The 12,708-nt window shown below is 39.5% G+C and overlaps 1 protein-coding gene across 2 annotated transcripts in view; it reads left to right on the forward strand.

Moving 5' to 3' along the window:
- The window catches only part of FRAS1 (Fraser extracellular matrix complex subunit 1), a 533,887-nt gene that overhangs the window by 406,489 nt on the left and 114,690 nt on the right, over positions 1–12,708 (forward strand). For both annotated transcript variants that reach the window (XM_055434121.2, XM_055434122.2), the window contains 2 exons: positions 641–778; positions 3,316–3,348. In XM_055434121.2, the coding sequence (XP_055290096.2) occupies positions 641–778; positions 3,316–3,348 (171 nt within the window). The remainder of the gene's footprint in view (positions 1–640; positions 779–3,315; positions 3,349–12,708) is intronic.

A 12,708-nucleotide genomic window follows, 5' to 3' on the forward strand; every position in this document is an offset into this window, starting at 1 on the left:
TCATAATTACAGTTCATTGTCTATGACTTGTGAAGATTTCCCTGGTCTAAGCTACATTAGAGGGTAGTAGTTTGCATCTTACTATTGTTTGTGAGCAATGAATCCTGTGTTGTGCTGTGTTTAGTCTCTCAGTTGTGTTCAACTCTTTGTGACCCCATCCACTGTAGCCAAACAGGCTCCTCTATCCATGGGGATTCTCCAAGCAAGAATACTGGAGTGGGTTGCCATTCCTCCAGGGGATCTTCCCAACCCAGGGATCGAACCCAGGTCTCCCGCATTGTAGACAAATTCTTTACCATCTGAGCCACTAGGGAAGCCCAAGAATACTGGAGTGGGTAGTCTATCCCTTCTTCAGGGGAATTTCCCAACCCAGGAATTGACCCAGGGTCTCCTGCATTGCAGGAGATTTCTTTACCAGCTGAGCTACCCGGGAAGCCCACAACGAATTCAAGGCAAGAGTATTTGGGTTTCAGATTTGCCCCTTTGTTGAATAACTGGAGAATAGTATGCCCAGAACAACCCGAGAGCAACTGTTCCTGAAGGACGACTTCCACCAGTGGGAGAGGCAGCTGTATGTCTCTAATCATTGTCCGCCATCAGAACTACTGCTGATGCTCATGCAGACTCTCTTCCTTTCCAGGCATCATCGAACACAGGGACCAGCCTCACTCTCCCATCCGGTATTTCTCCCAGGAAGACGTTAACCAGGGCAACATCATGTACCGTCCTCCCACTGCAGCCCCCCACCTCCAGGAGATCAGGGCCTTCTCCTTTGCTGGTAATGCTTTGATTCTGCTCCATTTTGAGGTCCCCAAACTTCTCTCTGTGAATCTTCATGGCATACTTTCAATAAATCTTTATTTTGTGTCTCTTAGATGGCAAGGCTTGAATGAGGCCTGGGAGAGCTAGTGGTGAGCGAAAAGAGGCATCTTGGCAAGTTTGGGGATCTAGGTATAGAGACAGAATTTGAGAAATAATCTCACTAAGGGAGGTTTAATTGCAGGCTGAGATAAGTGCTCTAAAAATAAGGAAAAAAGTTCATCCCTCAGTAAGGAATGTTCAATCGCAGGCTGGTATAAAAGATACGGAAGGCTGAGATATACAGGCTAAAGATACAGAACTGGATGTAGCAAGTCTTACCTAGACTAAGGGTCCACTGGAGGCTGCCTCAGGGAGGTCTTGATGGTGGAGAGTAGGCTGAGTGTGTGTTGGGATCGTTGGGAGAACATTCTGGAAAGAAGGACATGCACCCCTGTGCAGAGGCCCTGAAAGAGAGAGAATGTGACTTTCTGGGGACTGAAAAAAGTTTTTGTGTCTGGAATGTGGAGGGTTGAGCAGAATGGGGATGAGCCTGGATGGGAAGAGAGAGGGCGGGGGCCCTGTAAGCCTGCAGAGACATGGAGCTTTATCCCATGAAGAAGAAGAACCTGGTGGAGGTTTTAAGATACAGGGGGCTGGCTTTTCATAAGGAACTCTTTCACTGCAGTGAAGAGAGAGGATTTGAAGAGGAGACCATGGCAGATGGGCATGTGTGAGAGGAATCTAGTAAGAAGGATTCCATGCAGGCACATTTTGGGATTAAAACCAGGATTTGACAAAAAACTCCTTTTAAAAAAAGAAAAGGTTGACCAAGAGAATAACTCCCATTTCTAATTCAAGCAAGTGTGTGCCCTTCCATTAAGTCAAGTCAGCCTTAATCCTTGCCACACGCTTATGTCTCCCTTTGACCGAGTATTCAAAGCTGCTAAGTTTTAAGAAGTCTCTTCCCCTAGATACTGGGATGGCCAAGAAATTCATTCAGATTTTTCCATACCATCTTATGGAAAAGCCCAAATGAACTTTTTGGTCGGCCTTGACACTTCTCTTCTCTGGAATGCCTCTAAAAATCTTGAAGCCCGCTTCTTTATGATCTTTAAGATGTTTATGACCTGTGTGGCTCAGAGGTAAAGCATCTGCCTGCAATGTGGGACACCAGGATTCAATCCCTGGGTCGGGAAAATCCCCTAGAAGAAGGCATAGCAACCTACTCCAGTATTCTTGCCTGGGAAATCTCATGGACAGGGGAGCCTGTTGAGCTACAGGCCATGAGGTCACAAAGAGTAGGACATGACTGAGCAACTAACACTTTCACACTTTCAACACAATTAACATAGAGAATTATTTTTGTATAGTAGCTTTAATCATACCGAACAGTTGGTGATTTCTAATGGTGAGTTGAACGTGGGTTGAATAGTTTTAGAGTTATGTTTTATAGTATGGCATAGTTTTAAAGTAATATTTGCTATTATTTATATAGATGCAATTATCTAGAAGATAATTAACTCAAATTGAAAATCCTAAGCACTGGGATAAACCTCTTCTCTAAGGAGTATCCTCACTGTCTGTGTGTGTGTTTAGTTGCTAAGTCATGTCCAACTCCCTGCGACCCCATGCACTGTAACCCGCCAGACTCCTCTGTCCATGGGATTTCCCAGGCAAAAATACTGGAGTGGGTTGCCATTTCCTTCTCTAATCCCCAGTGTTTACTAGCTAGATAACTCACACCCAGTGAAAATTTTCGTGGTCCTCTAACCCCAACTCTACAAGACCTACTTTTTACAAGAAACTCAGGTTATCCAGGGATTAGAGGAAAAGAAAACATGTCAACCCGGGTTGAAGTTATTTCCGATTCTACTATATTCACCTGTGTTTCTGGAACCTTCTTAGAGACAGCAGAGTTGTATCCTGTATAATCTATGGGATAAATGCCACGAGATAAATCTCTCATGCTGTTACAGTGTGTAAATCAATGTCCCAGGCATCACTCAATTCTACAGTGAAACTGACCCATCAGAAAGCCTTGTCAGTGATATACGACATTACCCACATTCACCGATTTGTAGGATTTTATTTACTGGTAAAATGGGACCTGAATGAATCTATTATAAATCACTCTAACTGCTGTGATATAAAATTATTCCATTCTGTGGTTCTTTTTGTTACTTAAAGTTAGTACTGACATCATTAAACTCAACATAATGTTAGCAAACAATCTGGTGATCTTTCCTTAAACCCCATGGCCTGTAGCTCGCCAGGTTCCTCTGTCCATGAGGCAAGAACGCTGGAGTGGGTATCCATTCCCTAGGGGATCTTACTGACCCAGGGGTTGAAACCAGGTTGCAGACAGAATTTTTGCCATTTGAGCCACCAGAGAAGCCCTCCTTAAACCATAATAATTTATATTTCTAACTTCTCTCCTAATATTTTATACTTTTTCCATTCATTTCTGGACCCCAAATGTTCAATATAATGATTTTCTGTCTTCTATTCTTTCAGGTCTCCCAGAATCGGTGAAATTCCACTTCACAGGTAAAAATTTTAATTGCAGTCTTTTAAGAAACCTTCTTTTTGCTTTCTTCATTGTTACTTTAGCCATTTTCTAAGAGCTATTTAAAAGTTACATAACACAAGTTTCTTCTAAAATAATCACATACTAGTTAGATAGTAATAGCTCAACTTTGTATTCATAGGGAAAATGCTCCACCATGGATACGAAAGATTAGTGTTCTTTAAGTCCAATTTCAATTTGTTCTATTATTTATTAAAAAGACGTAATAATGGTTAAGATCTCAGACTTTGAATCCAGTCTGTCTCAGGTTCAGCCTGCTTTAAGAAAGTTTCTTAACCTTTCTGTGCCTCCATGCCTTATCCATCAATGGGGATAATAAATAATAATTATATATGTGTACAGTTTCCAAACGCTGGAGGAGGGCATGACAACCCATTCCACTATTCTTGTCTGGAGAATTCCATGGACAGAGGAACCTGGCGGGCTACAGTTCATAGGGTTGCACAGAGTCAGACACGACTGAAGTAACTTAGCATGCCCACATAGAGTTCCCAAAATAGTGATTGACACATACAGACCTACCTCATTTTATTGCACTTTATTGTGCTTCACAGATATTGCAGTTTTTATAAATTGAAAGGAAGTTTGTGGCAACCCATCATAGAACAAGTTTTTCAGTGCCATTTTTCTAGAAGCATTTGCTTACTTCCTGTCTCTGTGTCACATTTTGATCATTCTTGTAACATTTCAAACTTTTTCATTATTATTGTATTTGTTATGGTGATCTGTGATTAGTGATCTTTGATGTTAATATTGTGATTGTTTTGGGGACACCAGGAACTTGCTGATATAAGACAGTAAGCTTAAGAAATGTGTGTTTTCTGTCTCGCACCAACCGGCCATTCCTCCATCTCTCTCCTTCTCTTAGGGCCTCCATATTTCCTGAGACCCAACAATACTGAAGTTAAATTAATTAACCCTGTAATGACCTCTAAGTGTTCAAGTGAAAGAGTCACACATCTGTCATTTTAAATTAAAAACTAGAAATAATTAAACTTAGTAAGGAAAGAATGTCAAAAGCTAAAATAGGCTAAAAGCTAGGTCTCTTGTGCCAAATAGCCAAGTTGTGAATGCGACAGAAAGTTCTTGAAGGAAATTAAAAGTGCTACTCCAGTGAACACACAAATGATAAGAAAGCAAAGCAGCCTTGTTGCTGATAGGAAAAAAAGTCTTAATGGCCTGGGTAGAAGATTAAACCAGACACAACATTCCCTTAAGCTAAAGTTTAATCCAGTACAAGATCCTAACTCTCAATTCTGTGAAAGCTAAGAGAGGTGAGACGCTACAGAAGAAAAGTTAGAAGCTAGCAGAGGTTGATTCATGGGATTATGGAAAGAAGCTGTCTTAATACATGAAAGTACAAGTGCAGCTACAAGTGCTGATATAAAAGCTGCAGCAAGTTATCCAGAAGATCTAGCTTAGCTAATTCATGAAGGTGGTGACACTAAAGAACAAATTTTCAGTGTAGGTGAAACAGCCTTGCGCTGGAAGAAGGTGCTATCTAGGACTTTCATAGCTATAGAGGAGAAGTCAGTCCTTGGCTTCAAAGGACAAGATGTATTGTTAAAGGCTAATACAGCTGGTGACTTTAAATTGAAACCAATGCTTATTTACCATTCCATAAATCCTAGGGCCCTTAAGAATTATGTATTAAATCTACTCTATCTGTGCTCTATAAATGGAACAACAAAGCCTGGATGACAGCAAATCTGTGTACAACATGGCTTACTGAGTATTTTAAGCTCAGTCTTGAGATCTACTACTTGAGAGAAAATTATTTCTTTCGAAATATTGCTTCTTATTGACAATATATCTGGTGCTCAAGAGCTCTGATGGAGCTGTACAATGAGATTAATGTTGTGTTCACGCCTGTTAACATACCATCCATTCTGCAACCCATAGATCAAGGAGTAATTTTCAGTTTCCAGTCTTATTATGTAAAATATACAATTTGTGATGCTATAATTAACATAGATAGGGATTCCTAAGATGGATCTGGGCAAAATATATTGACAGCCTTCTGGAAGGGATTCACCATTCTAGATGTCATTAAGAACATTCATTCGTGGGAAGAGGTCAGAATATCAACATATCCAGGAGTTTGAAGGAAGTTCATTCCAACCTTCTTGAATGACTTTGAGGGTTTGAGACTTTAGTGGAGGAAGTAACTGCAGATATGGAAATAAGAGGAGAACTAAAATCAGAAGTGGAGTGTCGGATATGTCTGACTGCTGCTATCTTATGATGAAACTTTGATGGATGAGTTGTTTCTTCAGTTCAGTTCAGTCGCTCAGTTGTGTCTGACTCTTTGCGACCCCATGGACTGCACACACCAGGCTCCCTGTCCATCACCAACTCCCAGAGTTTACTCAAACTCATGTCCATTGAGTCGGCGATGTATCCAACCGTCTTATCCTCTGTTGTCCCCTTCTCCTCTCACCTTCAATCTTTCCCAGCATCAGGGTCTTTTCAAATGAGTCAGATTTTCGCATCAGGTGGCCAAAGTATTGGAGTTTCGGCTTCAACACCAGTCCTTCCAATGAACATTCAGGGCTGATTTCCTTTAGGATGGACCGGTTGGCTCTCCTTGCAGTCCAAGGGACTCTCAAGAGTTTTCTCCAACACCAGAATTCAAAAGCATCAATTCTTCGGTGCTCAGCTTTCTTTATAATCCAACTCTCACATCCATACATGACTATTGGAAAAACCATAGCCTTGACTAGATGGACCTTTGTTGGCAAAGTAATGTCTCTGTTTTTTAATATGCTGCCTAGTTTGGTCATAACTTTCCTTCCAGGAGTAAGCGTCTTAATTTCATGGCTGCAGTCACCATCTGCAGTGATTTTGGAGCCCAAAAAAATAAAATCTGCCACTGTTTCCACTATTTCTCCATCTGTTTGCCATGAAGTGATGGGACCGGATGCCGTGATCTTAGTTTTCTGAATGTTGAGCTTTAAGCCAACTTTTTCACTCTCCTCTTTCATTTTCATCAAGAGGCTCTTTAGTTCTTCACTTTCTGCCATAAGGGTGGTGTCATCTGCATATCTGAGGTTATTGATATTTCTCCCAGCAATCTTCATTCCAATTGTTTCTTATGGATTAGCAAAGAAAGTGGTCACTTGAGATTAAATGTACTCCTATTGAAGATGCTGCAAAGATTACTGAAATGACAACAAAGGATTTAGAATATTACAAAAAGCTTAATTGATAAAGCAGCATCAGGGTTTGAGAAGACTGACTCCAATTTTGCAAGATATTCTGTGGATAAGATGCTGTCAAACAGGATCTGTGTGCTACAGAGAAATCTTTTGCAAAAGGAAGACTCAATCAGTACAGCAAACTTCATTGTCTTATCTTAAGAAATTGCCACCACCATCCCAACCTTCAGCAACCACCACCATGATCAGTCAGCAACCATCAACAGTGACTCAAGGTCCTCCACCAGCAAAAAATATTATAATTCATTGGAGGTTTAGATGATGGCTAGCATATTTAGCAATAAATTATTTTTCTAATTAAGATATGTACATTATTTTTTAATGCACATGCATAATGCCTAACATAATGCTATGGCACACTTATTAGACTACAATGTAGTATAAACATAATTTTTATATACACTAGGAAGCCAAGAAATTCATGTGACTTGCTTTATTGTAGCATTCACTTTATTGCAGTGGTCTGGAACCAAACCTGAAATATCTCTGAAGCATGCCTATAATCATCCCTATGTGACGCTCAACTAATGAATGAAGGGGCTTCCCTGGTGGCTCAGATGGTAAAGAATATGCCTGCAATGCAGGAAACCCTGGTTTGACCTCTGGATCAGGAAATCCCTTAGAGAAAGGAATGGCTAGCCACTCCAATATTCTTGCCTAAAGAATTCCATGGACAGAAGAGCCTGGCGGACTGCAGTCAAGGGGGTCTAAAGGAGTTGGACACAATGAGCAACTAACATTTTCACTTTTCATAGTCTGAAATAGAGCCTTTCATTGAGTGCTTTGCTACTGGAAGCAAAAGTGTTGTGACCCAGAGAGTGAGTTGTGATAACTGTGTGTGAAAGATCTCAGCATCCTAATTTTAGTTCAAAGTGTGATAGAAGCTGAGTGCCAATAAGCAAAAACAGAATCAGAGCTGGCATCTATGCTGATGTGAAATACAAGCACACTTATATAGGTCTAGAGTGAAGGTTATTGACCATAAATGGCATCCATACATTGCTGTTTTCTTGGGATTAACTGTTTCGTTAGAGTCAACCATCTACACGTCCTATTATAGTTCATGTAGGGCTGAATGTTGGTGAGAGAGAATGTCATCTCCCTAAAATTCTCAGCTATTCATTTGTTCTTTGAAGGCTAAAAAATCACACTTGAAGCAACAGTAAATTTTAGTCTTCCATCATTGTTTTTTTAAATTATTTTTGACATTTAATTGATGTATATGTATGTATGTAAAACATATAATTGACGTATAACATTTCAGGTGTACAACATAATGAGTGATATTTGTATATACTGTGAAATGACCACCACAATAAGTCTAGTTAACATCTGTCACCACGTAAAGTTAGTATATGTTTTTCCTGTGATAAAAACTTTAACTTTATTCTCTTGAGTTCAGTTCAGTTCAGTTCAGTCGCTCAGTCGTGTCCGACTCTCCACGACCCCATGAATCACAGCACGCCAGGCCTCCCTGTCCATCACCAACTCCCAGAGCTCACTCAAACTCATGTCCACAGAGTCGGTGATGCCATCCAGCCACCTCATTCTCTGTCGTCCCCTTCTCCTCCCGCCCCCAACCTTTCCCAGCATCAGAGTCTTTTCCAGTGAGTCAATTCGTCACATGAGGTGGCCAAAGTATTGCAGCTTCAGCTTTAGCATCAGTCCCTCCAATGAGCATCCAGGATTGATCTCCTCTAGAGTGGACTGGTTGGATCTCCTTGCAGTATAAGTGACTCTCAAGAGTCTTCTCCAACACCACAGTTCAAAAGCATCGATTCTTTGGCGATCAGCTTTCTTCACAGTCCAACTCTCACATCCATACATGACCACGGGAAAAACCATAGCCTTGACGAGATGGACCTTGGTTGGCAAAGTAATGTCTCTGCTTTTTAATATATTATCAAGATTGGTCATAACTTTCCTTCCAAGGAGCAAGCGTCTTTTAATTTCATGGCTGCAATCAGCATCCGCAGTGATTTTGGAACCCAAATAAATAAAGTCTGACACTATTTCCACTGTTTTTCCATCTATTTCCCATGAAGTGATGGGACCAGATGCCATGATCTTTGTTTTCTGAATGTTGAGCTTCAAGCCAACCTTTTCATTCTCCTCTTTCACTTTCATCAAGAGGCTTTTGAGTTCCTCTTCACTTTCTGCCATAAGGGTAGTGTCATCTGCATATCTGAGGTTTTTGATATTTCTCCCAGCAATCTTGATTCCAGCTTGTGCTTCTTCCAGCCCAGCGTTCCTCATGATGTACTCTGCATATAAGTTAAATAAGCAAGGTGACAATATACAACCTTGACGTACTCCTTTTCCTATTTGGAACCAGTCTGTTGTTCCATGTCCAGTTCTAACTGTTGCTTCCTGACCTGCATACAGGTTTCTCAAGAGGCAGGTCAGGTGGTCTGGGATTCCCATCTCTTTCAGAATGTCCCACAGTTTATTGTGATCGACAGTCAAAAGCTTTGGCATAGTCAATGAAGCAGAAATAGATGTTTTTCTGAAACTCTCTTGCTTTCTCTTAGCAACTTTCAAATATGCCAAATGATATTATTAATGATTAATGATTATAATCACCATATTGTTGTTGTTGTTCAATTTCTAAGTCATGTCTGACTTTTTGCAACCTCAAAGCAAAATGTATGAAGACCCTCCAGGGGAACCACTTTTTGACAATATTAATGCTTCTAATTCATGATCAGGAAATATCTTTCCATGTATTTGTGTCTTCAGTTTCTTTCATTGGTGTCATATAGTTTTCATATTACAGGGCTTTCACTTCCTTTAATAAATTTATCCCTACATGTTTAATTTTTTGATACAACTCTCAGCGAGGTTATTTTCCTAATTTCCCTTTCTAATGGTTTGTTATTAGTATACAGAATGCAACAGATTTTTGTGTATTGATTTTGTATCCTGCAACTTTACTGAATTCCTTTATTCGTTCTCTCAGTTTTTTGCTGAAGTCTTTAAGGTTTTCTATATATAATATTTCATCTGCAAATACTGACAATTTTCTTTTATTCTGATTTGGACACCTTTTATTTCTTTTTCTAGTATTGTGTCATTGTTGAAAAGAACCCATTGTCGGCTCATTTCTAGACTTCTTGATTATTAAACAATTTGCAGTATTACTTGTATTTAAGCCTTATAGCAATACTGTAAATATAGGTTTTATTTTAGCATTTTAAAGGTGAGAAAACTAAGGATCATTATAGTAGTAATCTGCCCATGTTTCCATCCCTGGTAAACAGTACAACCAGGATTTTAATACAAGTTTCTGACTTTTCTGAGTTTAGTCTGGTCTGTATGTGTTCTGGTCATGAAAAACAAACAAGTATCATGTAGTGTGCCAGTTTAGATTTTAAGTCTCAATACTAATCTGAAAGCTTGAATAGGTGAAGGGGGTTAACTATTAACTTCCTCAAGACTTTTAAGTTAAATGATCCATGAACCTATTATACAGAGTAAAGAAAATAGACCTTGGGCTGACCTTAAATTAATTTATCTTGTTTCTGCCTGAGGTTCCTATATTTAACTGTTCAATGATTTTTTAAAATTTTTATTTTAGACAGTTTTTTTTAGAGCAGTTTTAGGTTTACAACAAAATTGAAAGGAAGGTACAGACATTTTCCCTGTGCACCCTGCCCCAGCACATGCATAGCTTAGCCTCTCCAGTTGTCAGCATCAGTCACTAGAATGGTACTCTTTTCACCAAGGATAAATCAACACTGACACATAACCACCCAAAGTCGAGTTTACTCTAGAGTTCACTCTTGTTGTTTTGCATCCTATGGGTTTAGAATAATGTATGGCATTTATCCATGATTGTATCATACAGAGTTGATACCTAAAATTTTTCTGTGCTTTGCCTATGCCCCTCCTGCAACCCCAGCCTCCCACCTTTGGCAAACACTATTCTTTTTTGCCTTCTGTGGTTTTACCCTTTTCAGAATATCATATAGTTGAACTCATACTTTTTAGACTGGCTTTTTCGCTTAGTAATATGCATTTAAGATTCCTCCATGTCTTTTCATAGCTTGGTAGCTCGTTTATTTTAGTGTTGAGGGATATTCCATTGTCTAACTGAGCCATAGTTTGTTTACCCAGTCACCTGCTAGAGGACATTTTGGGTGCTTCCAAGTTTGAGCCATTATGAAGAAAGGTGCTGTAACCATCTGTGTGCAGATTTTTTGTGTAGACCTTTAGTGCAAGGAGCAATCTGAAAAGTATGAGAGCAGAAACAATTTGATTATTTCTCAGAGAAATCAAAAGCGTTGCTTAAAGAGAGGGTTAGGCATGCTTTTAACGTTTTGATTGTAAGTTCTTACATTTGCTTGCTAAACCCTGCACCATCATAGTATATTTTGTTGTTATGTAATTTGTACTAGACTTTCCACATGGCTTGGTGGTAAGGAATCTGCCTGCCAATACAGGAGACGCAAGAGACACAGGTTCAATCCCTGGGTGGGGAGAATCCCCTTGGAGGAGGAAATGGCAATGCACTCCAGTATTCTTCCCTGAGAAGTCCTATGGACCAAGGAGCTAATGGACTACAGTTCATAGGGTCACAAAGAGTCAGACACAGTTCATAGGGTCACAAAGAGTCAGACGTGACTGAGCAACTAAGCATTCATAAATTTGTACTAAAAAATAAGTTTCCTCCCTTACTTATAGAGGCAAGGATATGCCTTGGATAGTTGTGTGATATTACCAAAGCTGTTTAAGTTTTCGGTCTTTCCTCCTCTTCTGTAGGGTAAGGATGGTGAAGGCTCCCAAAGGTGCGCCTCACTTCAAAAAAATCAACGTAAACATTAAAAAATTGTATTTTGCAATTATTTATTTTTAACAAAAGGCCTTTTAACTTAGATTCTAAGCACTTCAGAGAATCCTGAATCCATTGAAATTTATGGAGAAGTTAGAACACTTGTCCTCAACCTCCCAAAAATTAAGAGTCATTGGTCCCAGGGCTTCCCTGGTGGTCCAATGGTTAGGACTTCACCTTCCAGTGCAGGGGGTGAGGGTTTGATCCCTGGTCAGGGAGCTAAGATCCCATATGGCCAAAATACCAGAACATAAATCAGAAGCAATATTGTAACAAATTCAGTAAATACTTTTTAAAAAAATGGTCCACATAAAAATCTAAAGAAAACTTGAGGAAACATTAAGGAAAAAAAAAAGAAGAATCATTGATCCCTATCTCTGGCCATCCAGAGAGGACAAAAGATTGAGCTCAAAGAAGCAGATGAAATAACTTTGACATTTGACCAAACGACCACAGTCATAAAACCGTCATTCTCCCAGGGATAATGTCGTCTCTCCTTCAGGAGGGCTATTTCTGGACTTCTCTAAGGACATGGAACAGACCTTGTAAAATCCAACCATATCTTTTAGTTGTGTTCTCAAGGAAAAGACAAATCTAAAACCTGTATGGACTCATTAGCAAGAGTCTCTAAGTGATGCTTTACTTGGCTGAAGTAGAGGTCAGGTTCCCACTGACTTGTTACTGAGTCCAGGAGAAAGTAGAGAAGGAAATGAGTTTCTTGTAACGAACCCATGTATAAGCAGACCACTCATTTAAAGAATCAGCAGTGCAGTTTTTTCAGTAGGCACTGCAGATAAACCCACTGATGAATCAGTGGTGCAGCTGTTCCTACCAACCTGACTTTTAGAGAAGGGAAGGCATGTGGGGTATGGAAAAATGGAAATAAGAATCCAGGGTCTGGCAACTCTGCTTTCATTTCCTTCCAGTGATCAGCTTTCACTTGGATGTCTCAGGTAATCCAAATAAAATATTAAGGTCACTGCTTTATTCACAAAGATGTCTTCTACTTATTGCATAGGACATAATGACCAGGTAAAAATGCGTCTGCTTACTTCCAAACAAATACCATTAGAATTACTTGTGTAGAGTAATTTCTACCCTTTTAAAATTTATTTTCTAATGAGACATAGACAAGTTATTTCTAAAAGAGATTTCTTGAAAAAGAATTTCTCTGAAACACTGGAAGAATTAATTGAATCTACAATAATTCCACAAATAAAAGCTTTTATCGGCATTACCTATGAGTGCGTATTTTGTTTTACTTCCACCGA

Source organism: Moschus berezovskii, chromosome 5 (genome assembly GCF_049115385.1).
Source record: "Moschus berezovskii isolate FMDL1 chromosome 5, NW_MosBer_1.0, whole genome shotgun sequence".
Taxonomy (NCBI): domain Eukaryota; kingdom Metazoa; phylum Chordata; class Mammalia; order Artiodactyla; family Moschidae; genus Moschus; species Moschus berezovskii.